The 19319-nt window shown below is 43.9% G+C and overlaps 1 protein-coding gene across 1 annotated transcript in view; it reads right to left on the bottom strand.

Moving 5' to 3' along the window:
• Positions 1-19319, bottom strand: part of HAUS1 (HAUS augmin like complex subunit 1) — a 545328-nt gene that overhangs the window by 436371 nt on the left and 89638 nt on the right. The window contains exon 3 of the mRNA XM_044088993.1: positions 5184-5319. Coding sequence (XP_043944928.1) covers positions 5184-5319 — 136 coding nt within the window. The remainder of the gene's footprint in view (positions 1-5183; positions 5320-19319) is intronic.

The following is a 19319-nucleotide window of genomic DNA, read 5'->3' on the forward strand; positions in this document are numbered from 1 at the left end:
GTGGGTACCAGTGTTGTCGAGGCCAATCTGGAGCTATCAAAATCATCCTTGGCCTGTCCTGTCTGACCTTTAGTAATACCTTTGGAAGAAGAGGTAGAGGTGGAAAAGCATAGACATGAAGGTTTTTCCAACTGAAAGACAGAGCATCCACTTTCCAAGCTGTGTGATGAAACCCCTTTGTGCAATACTTTGGCAGCTGGTGGTTTAGTGGAGAAGCGAACAGATCTATGTCTGGAGTTCCCCATGACACTGTCAATTTCTGAAATACATGAAGATCCAGTTTCCACTCGTGGGGATCCATGATTTGTCTGCTTAATACATCTGCTAGGAGTTCTGTGCTCCTGGCAGAAACCTTGCCTGAAGAGTCAGTTGCAGGCTTAACGCAGTCTCCCATAAAATCATTGCTTGCCTGCATAGAGGATAAGAATGTGTTCCCCCTTGCTTGTTGATGTACCACATGACAGTTGTGTTGTCTGTCAGAATCAACACCTGCCCTGGAAGAAGTAACTCCTTGAACGCCATCAATGCAAACTGGACTGCTAACATCTCCTTCATGTTGATATGTAGATGCTGTAGTCTGGCAGGCCACTTGTCTTGTATCCACTTTCCATTTAGATGAGCTCCCCAAGCAGTGTCCGAGGCATCTGTCGTTAAAATCTGACTCGCCTCTGGCCGGGTCACAGAGAGTCCCTTGTTTAGGTGACATTCCTGAGCCCACCACAAGAATTCCTTTTGAAGGCAAGGTATTATTTGAATGACAGTGTCCAAATCTTGGCAGTGCTGTGTCCATACATTTTGAGATACCATTGCAGCTTCCTCATATGCAGTTTGGCATTGGGAAGCACCAGAATACAAGATGCCATGAACCCTAATGCTTGAAGGACTGTCCTTGCAGTCAGCACGGACTGATGAGATAGTTGATGGAAGTAAAGTGACAGACTCTGTTGTTTGTCCGGGGTTAAAAGGCCATCTGGGCTGCTGTATTCAGTCTCACACCCAGAAAGCACATGTCTTGAGAGGGTACTAGACTGGACTTTATTTCGTTCACAGAATACCCTAGGCATCTTAGCACTGCTATGACATATTCCAGATGCTGTAGAAGGTGTTCTTTTCTTGAGCCAGAATCAGGCAGTCGTCCAAGTAAGGATAAATTTGAATGCCTTGAAGCCTGAAGTAAGCTATCACTGGAGCCAGAACCTTTGTGAATACTCTGGGCAGTAGATAAGCCAAAGGGCAATGCAGAGAACTGATAATGAAAATCTCCAGTTCGAAACCGCAGATACTTTCTGCAACTTAGCCTTATGGGCACATGAAGGTAAGCTTCCTTGAGATCCAAAGTTACCATCCAGTGATCCTTGCCCAGCAGAGGTAACAGTTGCTGTAACGTCAACATCTTGAACTTGGGAATGTCCAGATAAGTGTTAAGGAGAGATAAATCCAAAATTGGTCTCCACGTGTTCCCCTTCTTTGGTACTAGGAACAGGCGAGAATAAAATCCCAAGCCCCTTTCTGACACAGGGACTGGCTGAATAGCCCCTATCTGGAGTAACTGAGAAACTTGCTTGAGAGCCTCTTTTCTTTGTGGAGGAGGAACATCTGGCATGCCTTTGAAAGGGGGCATTGTGTGGAAATAAAATCTGTACCCGTGATGAATGATATCCAGCACCCATCTGTCTTGAGTGATTAAATCCCAATTTTCTTTGAAAAGAGACAATCTTCCTCCCAAAGGAGCTGCCAGACGAGAGTCCACTGGCAGCTGAAAGGGCAGGTCATTGGTTCTGCTTACGAAAGGACTGACCCCTGCCCTCACCAGAAGTCTGAGCAGGTGAACTGTCTGATCTAGGCCTAAAGAACCTTGAGCCCTGCCCCTACCACGTCTAGATCTACCCCTAGACTGGGAACCATAAGCAGGATATGTCCACCCCTTAGCAGGCCAATTTCTACTAAACTTCGGAGGCTGCACCTGCAAAAAATCTTTAACAGTCTGCATAGACTTAGCTTTGTCCTCCATTTTCTTTAAAACTGCTTCCACAGGCGGTCCAAACAACACATCAGACTGTAAAGGAGCATCCAAAATCCTGGTCTTAACATGCTCAGCTAAATTCTGATCCTTCAACCATGCATGTCTGCGAAGAACAGAACTAGTAGCAGCCACCCTCGAGGAGGCCTGAACAGCATCAAAACCACACTGCAAAGAATGCTTACCCACTTGTTCAGACACATGAACCAAATCCAGCAATTCTTTACACTCAATACCTTCCGCCAAAGCATCCACCTTAGATTTCAATTGTGAAAGGAGATAATTCTGATATTTCAGCATATGAAATTGACAATTCAACGCCTCATGGCTAGAGTGGAAGAAGTATATACTTTCTTACCCCACCTATCCAAAGCCCTTGCCTCTTTATCAGAGGGTACAGGATTTTTAACAACAGAAGCTTTAACACCTTTAGGCCCCTGAGAAACAGTTTCTGGGTCCCCTGGGACTCTTAAACAAATACTTATGAGCTTCGGGCACCCTATAATACCTATCAGGCTTAACAGGAGCAGGAGGCAAGGAATCAGGGTTCAGAGAAGCCTCTGCAAAAACATCCTCCACCACATTCAACACAGGAGGAATAGCTAAGGGCCTATGCTGAGGCAAAACAAGAATTCCCTAAGCCTTTTCTGGAGTCAGAGTAATCTTGGCCTTCCCATTTAAAGTGCTCCCTCATGGAGTGAAGAGTCTCTGAAAATGAAAAATCCTCAGGAGGAGAAGCTGAAGGAGTGGAATCATCCACATCAGAATCAGAATAAGCAGGAAACTCTTGCAAGTCTTCCACAGAAGACTCTGAAGCCTGTGAACACTGTTCAAAACTATCAAACTCCTGTTCCACCCTAGGCCTCTTATCCGGTGGGGCATAGAACCTCTAATCAGAGTAATCAAATCTTCAGCCATTTTAAGCATATGTTTCTTAGGCACAGAGGCCGAAATGCTAGGAGAAGCCCCTACAGAAGCTGAACTTGGCCTTCCTCTAAAAGAAGCTCTGGAAACAGAAGGAGAGGCCCTAACTACCTTGGGAAGAGAGGGAAGAACAGTTACCTGAGAAGCCCCTCAGCCTGGCCTACTTCCTGAGAGGGCACATCCTGTAACAGTAAAGTATCTGCCTGAGACTCCATAGAGACTCCTGGCAAAACCTCTGGCTCCCCTGAGCCTTCTAAAGGACCGACGTCCGGGACTGCCGGTTCCTCACCCCTAGACTTCACTGTTTTGTCCTTGCGCTTCTTAGATGAAGCAGGCGTCGGAGCATCCGACGGCATAGTGTAATTACAACGCTTCCCAAACACTAACCTAGCACAATCAAGCCTCCTCTTAATAGTGCGCTTATTAAATCTAGCACAAGAGCGGCAACCAACAACGTCGTGTTCAGGCCCTAAACAAGGTATACACAATGTATGATAATCCCTATGCGGTATCTGCTTCCCACAAGAAATACAGTTATTCACTTTTTCTGACATCCGGTAATATACTGAGGCAAGAAAAAACCAAATGTTCCAACGGGTTACTTAGCCAACTCTGTACTCGGTCTGAAACTCCGGTTTCGGAAAATCTCAGAACGCCAACCTGCACTCGCAAAATTGCTTCTGCATCGGACCATGCGGCAAAAAAGACTGAGGAAATGACGCCGGTCATGCGCATTAGTACCCTGACGTACTGACGTCAGTCTAAGGCGCCATGACCGACGTCAGCCTTATACTCTGGTATTCGGGCCGACTGGAACGCGGACTATACCCAATAGTCAGGACTGCAGCAAGGGAAGACGAAGAACATCAAGCCATGATTGTATTGAACAAACGTGAAGCTCATCAGACTGCACAGCTACAAAAACTGAAGATGGCACCAATGGACACCCTTCTTACACTCTGACAAGAAGGTGGTCGCCAGATGTCTATAAGCCAGAGATTATGAAAAGACTCTGGAAACTGGGCTAGTCATGGGCTTCAGCATGGCAAGAATCAATACTGCAACACTGACTATGAAAAACATATTCAGTTTCCCAGTACAAGTCATAAAACACTTTAAAGTAGCCCTACAGTTGTTTAAATGCAGCATTACAATTACAAATATAGTAGTAAATTAGCAACTATATTAAAATAATTATAATAATATCTATGACAACATATTATAAAGTAATAAATTAGTATCTCTCCCCTTAAACTACTCACCAGGCTAAAAGATCTTTCACAAAACTGCTTAACATTGAGTGTGCTGACACTGCTGGCATTGCTTTTAGTATCAAATTAGTGAGTTTTTAACTATAATTAATTTACTGGTTCTACTACAACAGATGAAGTACAGCTCAAACTACAACAGATGAAGTACAATATTCTAAGCAATCACAATATGAAGTCATAGTTTTGTCCAATTATGATAATTTATTGTGTTAATATTTAATTACCGAATATGCATAAGTTTTACTGTCACTCAAACTGTGTGTTCGTTATGTCTTGCACGGGGGACAAAAGCAATGTAATTTTGTTCAGCTTGCACTACTGTGAATATCTGATCGACAATAGTTTATTTTGACTTTTACTACAGAGCCCACATGCCATGGAGGAAATGTGAATGATGAATATCTGAGGTTCTTTCTGAATTGAATCCTTTAAAGTTTATCTAAAGCAAGTGATATTTGCCTGCCAGTTGTTAAAAAGCATTAAAAAAGTCTCATAACTGCAATTTCAACATTCTGACCAGAAATTTGTAAATCAATTATTTCTTCAGAACAAAAAATGTGCCAACTATATTCTTAATCTAAGCCAAATCTGAAGTGTTTTCAATTCAGACCGGGTTTTTATCTTCAACATATGAAACCAACTTTCAAGCAAGGAAAATGTTATTATAAGCTAATATAATGAAGACATTATAAGAATATGCAAACACATGGCTAAAACTACTGAACACAACAAAAGCTGAGAGTCTGCCCTTAGTCTAACACAAATAGCTGTGCAACATGCGCCAAATGCAACACAGTGACCAGAAATTAATAATGCAGTCTGTGCAGTTCAGTACTCCAATCACATTCCCAGCTCAATTTCATGCACTTCTTTAAACTATCACTGATTAGTGACATTCATATGCACTTTACTCCAAGACAGAAACTAGTAGCAAATATAATTAGTGGTCATGGACATAAAAAAATTACCTTCTTTCTGAAGAGTCTCTTAAATTAAGGACTAATGCACTATCCTTCATCGTGTTTAAATAACTGCAACCATTGCTTGACAAGCTGCTGAAAGACAGCCCCGCACTCTCCAAAAGAAGCCCCTGAAGATAGTTTGCTATGACCAAAAAAAAAAAAAAAAAAAAAAAGAAAAAAAAAAATCAAATAATGCATTCATACTACTGGAATAACTGACCGATACAACTTCACGCAACTTTATATGCACAGTAGTAAACATTTTATAAACGCACATTGCTTCACAAAAGTATGTCATTACTCACCCTAACATTCAAAAAATCCATACAAAGTGCAAAATGCTTCACACACAAAACTGGTTGTGAAAATAGGGAAACAGTGCTGCATACATCAAATATGCATATTCACCAAGTGACCAGTTTGGTGACAATCCCCCAACACAAACTGACAGAAACACTCTAACTTGACAATAATTTAGACAGTAACACACTATCATACATTGAGAAAAATATGCATAAATGGAAACAGTTAAACCGATAGCATGAATGCTGACATCATGAGGTGAAATTTCAAACAAGAGAAACATTCTGGGGCTGTAACAAAACTACAACTATACAACTTCCGTGTCATGTTTTGTTCATAGTGATCATGGTGGGATATTTCGTGGCCTTTAGGACTCTCCAGTAATTCTAATGAGCTGATATCAAACTGAGAATTAATGTTTTCTTTTCTAGTTACTTTCCCCAACAGCAGCAACTATGTCAAACAGTATGCTTAATGTCTATCCAGGGCTGGAAATATGTGCAATTTTACTAAAAAATAAAAGTGAGAAATTCACCAACGCTTGTTCTTCAGTGGTACCTCTTGTGCCAGGTCAATATAACAGGACTTTTTCCAACCACAGACTTGAGCCTCCAAGACCAGATTTCTCAGCAGTGTTGCTGATATCACACAGTGATGTTACTAATAATAATAGCAATACTCAAAAACAGTACCATGCATTTATCTCCAGTCTTTCTCGAACTTGCATCGTTCTCCATTTGCATCTCCCATTATCCCGTTCTCAAACACGAGTCTTCAAAAGGGACCTAAGAAAGCAAATCAACTCCACAGAAAGGTAAAAGTTTAAGAAACATCAATGGCATAGGCTCATAACTTCATAACGACCGAGCTAACTGCCCTTGCAGGTCATTTTAATCATAGCCAATTTCCCTTCAAAGGTGAGAATAAAGCACTGTACCCTGTGTGACAAACATCTTGAATATTATGCCAACCCTCCAAAACGGAGGAGTTATGGATCTCCTGAAACAGAAACCCTTGAAGACGAAGCACTGCAGTAAGCATAGCTTCTCCATTTTACTACATAGTGCATTTTGCAGTCAGCATAATACAGGAAGGATCCAAGCAATAAGTTCACATTTATTTATTTAAGTAAACAGTAAGTAGTACAAGAAACAGAAAGAATAGTTGTGTAAAATCTTACCATAACCTTAGATGTCCTTCTCTTCCATGTTGCAGTATTCATTACAGTAGAGATATGGCTGCCTGGAGCGCCGTACATCCGGGCAGTATACCAAAGTCTTCAGTTAGGGGTACATGCTAGTGCCATAAACCGACATTGGCTATAAATGCGACGTTTGCACATACCCAAGTCAGGACCGACTGCCGCAGAAGATTATGCTGAATGAATAGAAAGCATTCCAGCTAAACAAGACTATAGGAAGGAGCCTATAGGGCAAACAAAAAAGGCTCTACCTGGGACTATGAGAAAATTCTACATATAGTAATATAACCAACACCAAGAAAACACCTCTACCAAACTATATAACCATAAAACCCCAAAAATAAAGGACAGAGGGGAGGAGGGTGGGTTCTGAATACTGCAACATGGAAGAGAAGGACATCTAAGGTTATGGTAAGATTTTATACAACTATTCTATGTCCTTCTAGTCTTATGTTGCAGTATTCATTACAGTAGGGAGAGTACCCAAGCTATTAGATATTCCTCTGGGTGGTTGGTGCAGGCGAAGAGTCCAGGAGACCCTGCAGAATAGACCTGGCAAAGGCAGCGCTGGATCTGGATATTAAATCCAGTTTGTAATGCTTGGTGAAGGTATGAACAGATCAGGTAGCTGCCCCTAGAATGGTGACATGGTCCCAGCCCTTGAAAAAGCCTGCAGAAGAAGCTGCAGCCCTAGTGGAATGTGCCTTTGCTTTCGAGGCTAAGGGCTTGCCATGGAAGTCATGGCAAAAGGAGATGGCCTTTGAGATCCATGAAGCAATGGTCTGTTTAGAGACTGCTCTGCCTAGGGCTCTAGGGTGAAAGGAGACAAATAGCTGGTCTAATTCTCTGATGGACTTTCTTTTATCTAGGTAGACTCGGAGCTGCTTGTGCACATCCAAGGAATGAAGTTTCCTTTCTGAGGAATTCTGAGGTTGTGGAAAGAAAACAGACAGGTTAATAGATTGGTTCAAGGAAAGATAATTCACTACTCTGTCTTTGTGGAAAATGAGGTAAGGCAGAATGGCCATGAGGGCTTGGATTTCGGAGACCTTCCTGGCAGAAATCAAAGCTACTAGCAGAATCGTTCAAGTGCAAAACATAAGAGAAGCTGAAAAGGCTGGCTCGAAGGGGGACACAGTTACTTTTTCTAGTACAAAATGAAGGTCCTAAGGTGGTGGAACTTGTTTCATAGGAGTTCTGAGATGCAGAACCCCTCTAAAAAAACAGTTTAACCTCTAGTCTGGATGCTAAAGGGGGAAGCATAGGTAGACAAGCAGAAATAGCAGACAAATGTACCTTTTCGGAAGAGTATGATAACACAGAGTGCAGAAGCTCATGCAAATAAGCAAGGACCATAGGCATTGGGACTGCCAAAGGGTCCTGTATTTTCTTAGAAAACCACCTAGAAATACACTTCCACACTTTGCAATGCAATTTTTTTTTGTGCTAGGTTTCCTGGCCTCCTGCAGGTCTTTGAGTGCGTCCTCTGCATATTGGTGGTGAAAAGGGATCAAAAGTTTAGCAACCACAGGTTCAAGTACAGGTTGTAAAGCTTGTAGACATATCAGAGATCCCCCTGTCTTGTGCGAGTAGATCAAACCTTTGAGGTAATTTGTGGTGACTGCCCCTAGCTAGCTGAAATAAGAGATGGAACCAATACTGTCTTGGCCAAAAGGGGAGTCACAAGTAGGATTTTTGGTCCGTCTTTCTGAATCTTCAGCAAGACTTCCTGAATTAGAGATATTGGGGGGGGGCATACAGGTACAACTTGCCCCAAAAGAAGGAAAAAGCATCCACTTTCCATGCTCGTGGATGGGATAAGCCTTGTGCAGAAGAAGGGTAGCTGTCTGTTTTAGGAGGAGGCAAACCGATCTTCTTTTGGAGCGCCCCAGCTGTGTACAATATCCAGAAACACCTCCCTGTGTAACACCCATTCGTGAGAAGTTGCCATGATTCTGCTCAGAACGTCTGCCAATACATTTTCCGAGGTTGGAATATTAACGGCCAGTAGGTGAAGTAACAGAGAAAGTACAGTTGTGTACACTTACCATAAATGTACATGTTCAAGTGTATTCACTGTTGCAGTCATTACATTTGGGTAATCTGCTGGCAGGTTGCCCTCGGTCAGCCTGAATAACAAAGTCTTGGGTCCCGTGTCAGTTGCTCTCTCCTCTTCCATGACGTCAGGTTGTCAGGGTTATAAAACATGCAGCCGATGCCCTTTTATTCAGTTTTTCTTGCCCCAGATGTCAGGTGCCCCCCCCTGTCTTTTTCGGCATCAAAAGAAGCAGGAATAGGTTCCGAATCCTCTCTGTTCAGCTGGGACCTCCTGGATGACTCTTTTTGCAACAGTTGTTGGATTTCCTATGCTGCCTGTTCCTACTGACCGGGTGTCATGTCGGGAAGGCTTTTGGAGTTAGCAAGGAAAAGTGAATATAACCACCTCCGGATATTACTTAGCACCCAATGGTTTTAAGTCAATTGGGTCCAGGTTTCAGGGTGCAAAACTAGTCATCCCCGACTGCCACCAGAGACTGACACAGTTGGAAAGTGCTTCAGACGCACTGGAAGGTCTTATTGGAAGGGGTTCCCCTAAAGCCCTGGTTCTGTAGACCCCCCCCTCTACCTCTAGGACGGTGACTACCATCAAACCCTTCCCCTCTGCCTCTAGAGGAGGGTTCTTCATGCAGGTCCTGGAAAGGCTCCCGAGACTTGTGGAACCACATTTTCTTGCCTTCATACTGGTTCCTGGAGAAGAGCCTCTGGGGAGGCTACAAAACTTCCAACAGCAGAAAGTGTCTTCCCATCCTTCTCACTGTGGGTTAGAGTGTCTAACCAATGGCCCAAAAAGAGAGAAGCCATTGTAAAGGACCTTGACAAAATGACTCCTTAAAGGGCTCCGCAACATTACATAGCCTCATCCAGCATGTCTTCTTAGGGAAAGTAATGAACTGGCTCCTCGTGAAGTGCCCTCCATTAGATGGGAGATTAACCTCATATATGAGCTGGCGATAGAAGTAAGAATGGTCAGCTTGGGAGAAACTTTCTTAAATTCCTCCACAGGCATGGACTTAAAGAAAAGGTTCATAGGTTGGTACTAGGCTATCAGCCCTAGGGCCTATACAAGCCTAGCCATAACAATTCCCTGGCTATTTCTTCCCACATTATTTACTTTCCTGGACCCATGTCTAGCAGGGCGACTGACGTGATCCCTGGGGTGAATTTCCTTTCTCCCATCCAATCGTCAAGGTTCCTCTTGAAGAGGTCCAAAGAGGCACTCAGCTTGACATGTATGGGCAATCTATTCCAGAGTCTGGGGAATCTCTGGGTCAGGAACCTATCCCTCCAGCATGTTTTGTTTATTGTGATGACAAGGTTTAGATCCCTGGAGCGTGTGGCTCTGAGGGATTGGGATTTCTTTAAGTGTAGCATGTCCAACAGCTCTGGGTTTGACATGGCTTTGTATGTTAAGCAGAGATCGCCTCTGAGTAGACGATATGCGACAGGGTATAGCTGGAGTTTTTTAAGGCGGTCAGCGTAGGGCATCTGCTTTAGGCCTGTGATTCTTTTAGTGAGGTATTTCTGAGGCCTTTCCAGTTGTTGCAGATGTCTTGAGAGGTACATACCAAATGGGGCGTTGTATTCTATAATGGGTCTAATGAGGGATGAGTACAGTGGGACAATGACCTCCTTTTTTCTGGATGAAAAGCCCTTCGTGATGAGGTGTGCCACATAGAAGGATTTCCTGACTGTTGTGGCGATGTGGTTATCAAAGGCGAGACCACTGTCCACCTGTGTCCCCAAGTCTCTTATCACACTTTCTGTGTTTAGTGTACTGCCACCTATATGGTAATTCATGGATGCATGTTTTTTTCGCAAAGTGGATAACAATACATTTGTTGGCATTGAGCTTGAGCCCATGGCTCTGGCACCAAGCATCTGTTTCTGTAAGGCCCTTTTGTAGAGTATCCACATCATTTGGGGATTCAAAAATGGCTCCCAGTTTGCAGTCATCTGCAAACTTTGTTAGCCAGAGTCCCTTAGTGTTGACCTGTACTTCAGAGAAGTAGATGCCAAACAAGAGCGGCCCCAGGACTGAACCCCGAGGTACTCCACTTGTCTGGAGCTGGATTTGGAGTCGGCTACTTTTACAGTGTGGGTTCTATCAGTAAGCCATTTAGCAACCCATTGGGTGACATAGGGATTAATGCCCAACTTAGTAAGTTTATCTATGATTCCAGAGTGGGGGATGGTGTCAAAGGCCTTGGCAATGTCTAGATAGGCTGTGTGGACCACCTTACCCTTGTCCATGGCTCTGGAGACTGATTCAAAGAAGTCAATCAGGTTCAGGAGACAAGATCGGCCCTTCACAAACCCAAACTGGGTGGGGTCCAGTGTTTGAAGGTTGCCAATGTCTTTGTTTATAAGTTCCATGATAATACGCTCCATGGCCTTGCAGATAAGGCTTGTCAGACTGATGGGATGGTAGTTTCCGGGATCCAGGGTGGATCCCCCCTTGTGGATTGGGATAACTGTAGCTCTGCGCCACTCACTGGGCACGAAACCTGAGGTGAGGCTATGATTAAACATGACACTTAGGTGAGGTGCCACTTCATATTGTAGTTCATGTAGTACACAGCCCGGGATGTCATCTGGTCCCATGGATGCTGTATTCTTGGCTTTAGAGAGTGCGTTTTGTACCTGTGTGGCCGTTATTACTGGTATTTGGCAACCTTCCGGTATTGAGATGGGCCATTTAGGGGGTGAGAGGGGGGGTGAAGTTGGCACTGAATCGATCTGTCAGGATATTGGCAATATCCTTCGGATCAGTATATTTAATGCCATTCTGTTTTAGCTCAGAGCAGATCTGAGCATTGCCATTTAGATTCTTGACATAGTTACAGAATGCTTTGTGGATGTCTTTGGAATCTTTGGCAATTTTATTTTCGTAACTAGCTTTGGAGGATTTTAGGAGGCATCTCAGTTTCTTACTGAGGCTAGTAAGGGAGTTTTTTGCATCCTGGGATTTTCCTCTTTTCTGCAAAAGTTTCTTCCTTTTGTTGTAAAGTTTGTTTATGGCAGGGGACCACCAGATTGGCTTCCTTTTTTGGATGAGAGCATTTTGGTTCTATTTGGGATGGCACGATTCATGCATGAGTGGATGTGCTCGTACAGTGCCTTAGTGTAGGATTCAGCAGTTGAACTTTCAGTTCCCGTCTGCATGGGTGTCATGAAGTTTGTCACTTCTGACTTGAGTAGCATGAAGTTGGCTTTGGAGAAGTTTTTTTATGGTGGTTTCTTTACTGGGGGGTGGGGGTGGGATGTGGATGTTAAGGTTGATTATCTTATGGTCAGACCTGACTAAGGAAGGGGTGACCACAGGTATGGAGCATGGATTTCCCATGTTGGTAATGACCAGGTCTAGGATATTGGAGCCCCTGGTGGGACTATGGATTAGTTGATCCAGGGCGTTGGAATTTATGAATTCCAAGAACCGTTGCGCAAAGGTGTTGGGACATGAGTAGTTTTCCCAGTTAATGGCAGGGTAGTTAAAATCACCCAGTATTAGGGTGTTTGGTTCTATCTTAATATTTTCCAGTATGTTTAGAAAGGTGTAGTGAGAATCTTGGGGTATGGTGGGGGATCTGTAGCAAGCTACAATTTGGATTGCAGTCTTACCTAGTGTTAGTTGCACTTGGAGAATTTCAGACACATTGTGTTGGCTAACTAGCCTGGTGGTGTGAATATCCTTGGTGAATATTGACACTCTTCCACCTTTAGTGTTTCGGTCCTGGTTTGGTGGCCGAAAAGGGTGGTAAGAGTTGTAGCCTGGTATTGCAGGGGTGCTCTCTGGAGCCTTGAACCAGGTCTCAGTTACTGCACAGATATCGATGTTCTCCATTTTTAGGAGTGCCTCGAAAGAGTGCATTTTGAGGTTTAGACTTCTAGCACTGAGTAGCATTACCTTCAGATTTTGCATGCTTGTACCTGTTACGGTGGTGGTTTTGTCCTTTGAAGTTTGCCTAAAAAAGGCACTATAGGGGTGGCAAGAGCCTTAGCCAGTAACCTGAATCCCAGGGGCGACAGGTGCAGACCATCTCTGGCAAAGCATCGTGGTCTGTCAATCATGTCATCCCAGGCAGACAGATACTGGATCCCCTTTGAATGACACCATAAGCTTAGCCAATTGTTGAAGTCAATCATTTTATCCTTATATTGTGGTATCATTCTGGGCGAAGGCAGGATGCTACTCAGGGCTAGGGTCATACCTGCCTGGGCCACATGATCCGAGAGCTCTTCCATGTCTTTTTTCATGTAGTCCGGGGAGGTACGTCTCAAGTCATTCACTCCAACATGGACAATGACAGAGTCATATTTGTACTTGTTGTGGAGTGACTTGAGTGCATGCGTTATGTGGCGGATCCTGGCACCCGACAGGCAGCTGACTAATTTTTTCCTTATTCAACCTGGTGAGAGGGACATCAGTGTGCCGGACTATAGAGTCACCTATGACTAAAGTGTTAGGTACATTGTCTTGCCTTAGGGGCTGTTGCTGGGTGGCACACTGGTGTTGTGAACTATGTGACACACTGGTTGTGATGTGTTTGTTTGCGTTTCAGCTTCAGAGATCTTTGTTGCTTGGGCAGGTTACAGTTAAGGGCCTCTGCATATGTGGATTTAGTGTTGCTATATGTGGGTGTTGGTGGTGTGCGTTTAGAAGGGCTATGTGTTGCTTGAGGTGTAGTGTGGGTGTTAACCTTCTCCTCTTGACTGTTTAGCACAATCTTGGGTGGAGAGAGCTTTGCTTCCATTTTGGCTATGTAAGTGCATCTCTCACAGGTTGTAGTGTTGGGTGGTAGGATGAGAGGGTTGTCTGTGTATGAGGCAATTGCTGCATTGCCCCAGTATGCCCAGATTCACCAGGTGGACAGGAGAAATCACCGGAAGCTGACCCTTGGACATGCCTGGTTTGGGGCTTTTTTTTTTCTTTGTAAAGTATAGGAGCTGTTTCCTTAGCAAGGTACTTTGCAATTATAGGCTGTTTAGTGCCCACTATTAATTTCTCCTGGTTAACAAGGAGAGTTCAGTGTTTGTATGAGTTTAAGGCTAGTGCTTTCCAGCAGGTATTAGAGAAAGTGCTAGTCACAGGGATGCTTAAAGGCAAGATTGAAAAGAATGCACTCTGCAGTGTGCACTAGAGAAGTTAGATGTATAAGTAGGTAACTTGAGTTTTACCCGTTTAAAAAGTTAAGTTTTAGTGGAGAATTACTATTTTTAAAACAGCAAGATTGATTGAAAGGGGTGGTCACTTTTGTATTTTGGTACTATGAAATACTGTAGGATGGCCAATAAATTTAAATAATTGAAGGGGTGGGATTTCAAAAATGATGATTTTGTGATTACTCACATAAGCCAGTGAAAGTGGAGAGAAATGAGATATATGGTCAGATTAAAACATAAAAGAGGCGGGCAACTAGAAAGACAGTGGTATTTAACAAGACAACTTAAATCGGTGGGAGGGCGGGGAAAAAAATTCTGCCCGACTCAGAACAGAGAGAGCTGTGGTCTCTTTTGAAGTTTGAATATGCTGTTAAAACAGAATGCAAGCAAAACACAAGGTAAAGAAAACAAACTACATTATTCAAAATATAGAAAGACAATACAGTAATACAAAAAATAAAAGCAAACTAACCTTTCCTTCACAGCAAAGTGTAGCAGAGTCTGGATGAGCCTTTCTGACAGTTCTTTGATTAGGTCCCTCTGCAGCTGAGAAAAATGAGCCAGATAGTTTAAAAAACCTCAGCGCAAAGGTTGCCAAGACAAACAAGCTTTCCAATCCTGTACAATGCTCTAGACTCCTTGTTAGGTGGATGGATATTGACAGTTTCTTCTGCCAGCTCTTTCTTGATGGCCACCGTCACCACAATAGCATCAACTATGGGATCCTTACTCCAGTGTTTCCTGTCTGCAGGGGACAAGAGAAACCGATCGGGCTGCTTGTGTATGGGCTCGATGGTTTCCAGTTCATTCTATGCTCAGCGAGACAATAAATCCAGCAGGGTATCTGCCTTGGGGGGCGGGGGGGGGGGGGGGAATCACCCAGGACATAAATGGTCCTGTCCCAAATGCCTCCAAGAGAACCAACTCCTCAGAGGATGGAGGTTGGGCAGATCACCCACCTTTTTGCTTCAGGATCTCTAATATGTCCCCGAAGGAGACGTCTTCAGGTGGGGGATGAGGGGGAGTCTCCCCCCTCATCCAAGTCAGTACCCTTGGTTAAAAAATCCAAAGGGGAGACCACATGCCTCCTTCTGCACGTCTTCTTCTGTGGGACTTCCTCAGCTGGGCATTCTGGGGAAGTGTCAGAAAAAGTGGATCCCTCCTGAGCAGGGAAATCTTGGAGACTCCTTGGGACAGGAAGGCTCTTCGCAGGATGTAAGAGAGCAAGGCCTGGATTCAATGGGGGTATAGGAGCAGATTGGGGGACCTTTGTGGTCAGATCTCCAACCTGGGAGAAAACCCTCTCCACTATCCGGAAAGCCGAAGGACCAGGAGAAGCCCTTTCCATTTCCCCCACAGCTGAAACTACCAAAGGAAAATTAGGCAGGATTCACTCAGGATCTAGGGCCCCCAAAAGGGATCAGACCCTAAGCTGTTGAGCCCCGAAGCACCTAAGGGAAGGGATGCCTCAGAAAGGGACGGAGTCTATCCCAGTCCCCCAGAACTGGCACCAACACCATGGCTCCACGATTAGCTCTGCTCCAAAAAGGCTGTAAAGGGGCTCATCATGGGCATCCTCAGCATCGAGGAAGGGAGTTTCCTCTGCTCCAAATCAGACGTGCACAGTAGTCCAGAATCCCAGGACTCTGGAAGCTAAGGGATGGATCGGAGGAGTCCCGATGAGGTGACCTGGGTAGTGTACATATCTCCTACAGGGTACGGAGCCAAGACTACCCCCATCTGGATCTGGATCTTACAAAACACCATCCTGTCCATGCCCACCTGGGATCAGCTTCTAGAAGACCTGGAGAAAGCAGATGAGAGGGGCTGGGAGTTCTTGTAATTGGAAGATAGAGTTAGGGACTTTGTTAAGGTCCTTGGATCCAAGGGAATAGGATCCAAAGTAGGAGGCAATGAAGGCATAGGGGAAATAATGATCTCTCCCAGATCCACAGAGGCTGCAAGATCTGATCGGGGAGGCAAGTTCTGTGGACCCAAAGAAATCGTATCCACAGACCTCTTGGGCTTCTTGTGATCAAGAGTGTCCCTCGGGGTGGCAGGGAAGGACCTCTTTTTAGACTCCTTAGAAGGAGAAGCAGAGGAAGAAGCCAGAGAAGGGATCTAAGTCTCTGGAGTCGAGGATGGAAGAAGGCCCCTGAGAATAAGTTTATATCGTCAGTCTGCAAGTGTCCAAGGATTGAAGGTGGCACAGCTGGAACATTCTGCTTTCAAGTGAATGGCACCCAGACAGTACACACACTCCTTGTGAGCATCCTGATTGGGGATTTTATGCCCACAAGAAGTGTAGTGCTTAAAGCTGGAAACCGGTTTGTCCACCAAAAACAACAGTCAAGAACAGAGGCAAGTTTAAATATGTAAAAACTGCCAAACTCTATATTCTACAAGACAAGTAATCCTAAACTTTAAAGACACATTTTAGAAATTCATGAAGATTAAACTAACCTAATCTACTTTTTTTTTCTTTTTTTATAGATAAGGAAGAAAAAAAGATGTGCGCACACACACACACACACACACACACACACACACACACACACACACACACACACACACACACACACACACACACACACACACACACACACACACACTACTCAAGATAGAAGAGAGAGGGAGGAGAAAGTACAATAGAACCACCAACTTACAAATTTTGTCACAAAGGCTATCAAAAAAGTTAACCCACACTTGAGAGACAAAATCTGTGTCTGACTCGGAGCGGCAAACGAGATCTGAGGTAGTTGGGTGGATGCAGTGCATTGTGGGTACAAGAGAGGAGCTTGAGAGTCTGATCCAAATCTGTGGAATGTGGTCATGCCGGATCAGAGTGTGTCGGATCAGTTACCCTATCCTGAGGAGAAATGAATGAGACATCAGATCTTGTGTTAATGGCCTCAGGCCAACTCCAAAAGAAGGAAAAACACACTGTTGCCTGGGCCAGAAAAGAGTCACAACAATGATCTTGGGGGATTACTTCAGAATCTTCAAAAGTACACTGGATATTCATAGAAAATGTAAAAAAAGCACAAAGGAACATAACTGTCCAAGGAAAAGAACAGGTATTTTGTCTTCCAGGCCATCTTGCCTAGAGTCCTGGAGCAGAATTTTGATAGTTGATTCTTTAAAGAGGCAGCAAAAGGGTCTACATCAGGAACTCCCCATATATGAATCTAATCTTGGAAGACCCCCTGATCTATTTTCTATTTGTGAGGGTCTGCCTTTGACCTGCTCAACTAGTCTGCCACGCAGTTCAGCTCTGACAGAATGCAGGATGCCAGTAGACAGATGGTTCTGTAAAGCCATATCCCATGCTAACATGGCTAGTCTTGGGACCTAGTTTCCCCTTGCTTGTTTATGTACCACATCACTGTGGTACTGCCTGTAACAACTTCAAGGGGACCAGAGGTGATTCAGAGAGTTGACTGCCTTGATAAGAGCAAGAAACTCTTTTATATTAATGTACTTGTGTCAGTCTTTGTTGCCCCAAATATCTTGCACTTTTACCCCCCATGACACTGCTCCTGAAGTGAAGTCCATGGCGTCTGCAGTGTCTGACTGCTTTGGAACAGGAGTGGAGAAGGCAACACCTGGATTCAGTATTTGATGCTCCCATCAAGTAACTTTTCTTCTCACAAATCCCAAATTTGGAAAATGAAAAGATAATGGGTGTTGGTGCAGGGACCAAAGAGATTTCAGATTCCATTGTATCTTTCTCACTTGAAGTCTTACCAGAGGTATCATGATAATCATAGATGTCATAAGACCCAGAATCCTGAAGCATTCCCTCACATTAGCTCAAGTCAGAGTGAACCCCCCCCTGAAATAAATCTAAACACAGCTCTATTTTTCCTGTGGAAGAAAAGCTATTTGTACCGAGGTGTCTAGCAGACACTTCAGAAGCTCAATCATGTGTGGAGTCAAAATAAGACTTTACTTAGAAAAAGACTCTGCCAAGATAAAGTCATTAAATAGGGAAAAAATGTGGATACCATGTAGCCTGATATGGGTTATAACAGGAGCAAGATGCTTTTTGAATACTACTGATGCAGGGGATAAACCAAAGGATGATGCAGAGAACTGAAAAATATAAACCAGACACAGAAAAACCTTAATAAAAGCTTTAAAGTGTGTGACTATACGAATATGATAAGCATCTTTTAAATCTAGAGTTACCAAAAATCTGAAAGTGGAAATAACAGGCACCAGCTTATGAAGGGTAGCATTTTGAACAATGGGTCTTTCAAAAACAGACTGAAAAAAGAAAAGAAAGATATGACTAGTCTGTGCAAAGCTTCCTTCTTTCATAAACATTTTTTGGATAAAAAAAACTTTCTCTGTCATGAAAAGAGGAGTAAGTTTTATGCACAAGCCAGCAGATGCTGAAATACAGAGGGGATTGATCTGCTGGAGGAGGAGGCGGCCGCTGAAAAAGAAGAGTAGTGATAAACAATACCTGCATCAGGCAGACAGCAGGTATTCAAAAAACAAGGGCAAGGAGGCTCCAAAAGGAAGGGGGGAGACTCCCAGAAACAAACGCAGCCAAACACGTCTGAATGACTATCATTAGATGGTAACCCCCCCCCCCCTTCACCCCCTTTCCCACCCAGGTAGTCCTTAAAGTCTTCCAAAAAATCTCTCGCCACTTCTCTCTTTGGTAAAAGATAATCTCGGACAAACGAGTCATCTGACAAGACAGAGCTCGTTGCACCCCAACTGTCATGTCCTCGCTACTAACGTCAGAGCACAGAGCTGTCTCCTTTGAAGTAAAAATCAACCAAAAAACCCAGCTACACCTATAACAGTTAACTATTCTAAGGCATACATCCTATTAAGTAACAGTTTGTCAGCATGGCTGTCACAAGTTGTCAAACATCTTTTGAGCTACCACTACATTGTGAGTCCATTTATGAGCATCAAAACAGATCCGCTGAGCCTGTCGGCAAGGTTGTCTTCCTAAGAACATATGTTGCTATCAGAAAGTAATTGAAGAAATCGCCCACTGCCACACTTTCAGGTCTTCTTGGTGTAGCAGATAGGATGTAGGTCCCCCTTGCTTACTAATATACGATACCACAGCTTGTCCCTCTAGATAGAAATTACTCCTATGGGAAAGAGGTCTTGAAATTCCAACATTGAAAGACAGACTGCACAGACTGCTCTCATCTCTAGGACACTGATGTGAAGACTGGCCTTCTGTCGATTCCAAGTTACTTGGAACATCCCTCCCTGAAAATGCTCCCCACTCCTACTTCAATAAGAAACAGTCTGTGGTAACCACCACTGATGGAGATGGCATAATAAGGGTCTTCCTAAATTAATGCCCGAGGAATTCAGCGATCTTCGTAAGTGAATCCAAGTCAAGCTGAGTGACAATTAGAGGAGAAGTGTAATCCAAAACG

Source organism: Protopterus annectens, chromosome 1.part1 (genome assembly GCF_019279795.1).
Source record: "Protopterus annectens isolate FY-2018-M chromosome 1.part1, PAN1.0, whole genome shotgun sequence".
NCBI lineage: Eukaryota > Metazoa > Chordata > Ceratodontiformes > Protopteridae > Protopterus > Protopterus annectens.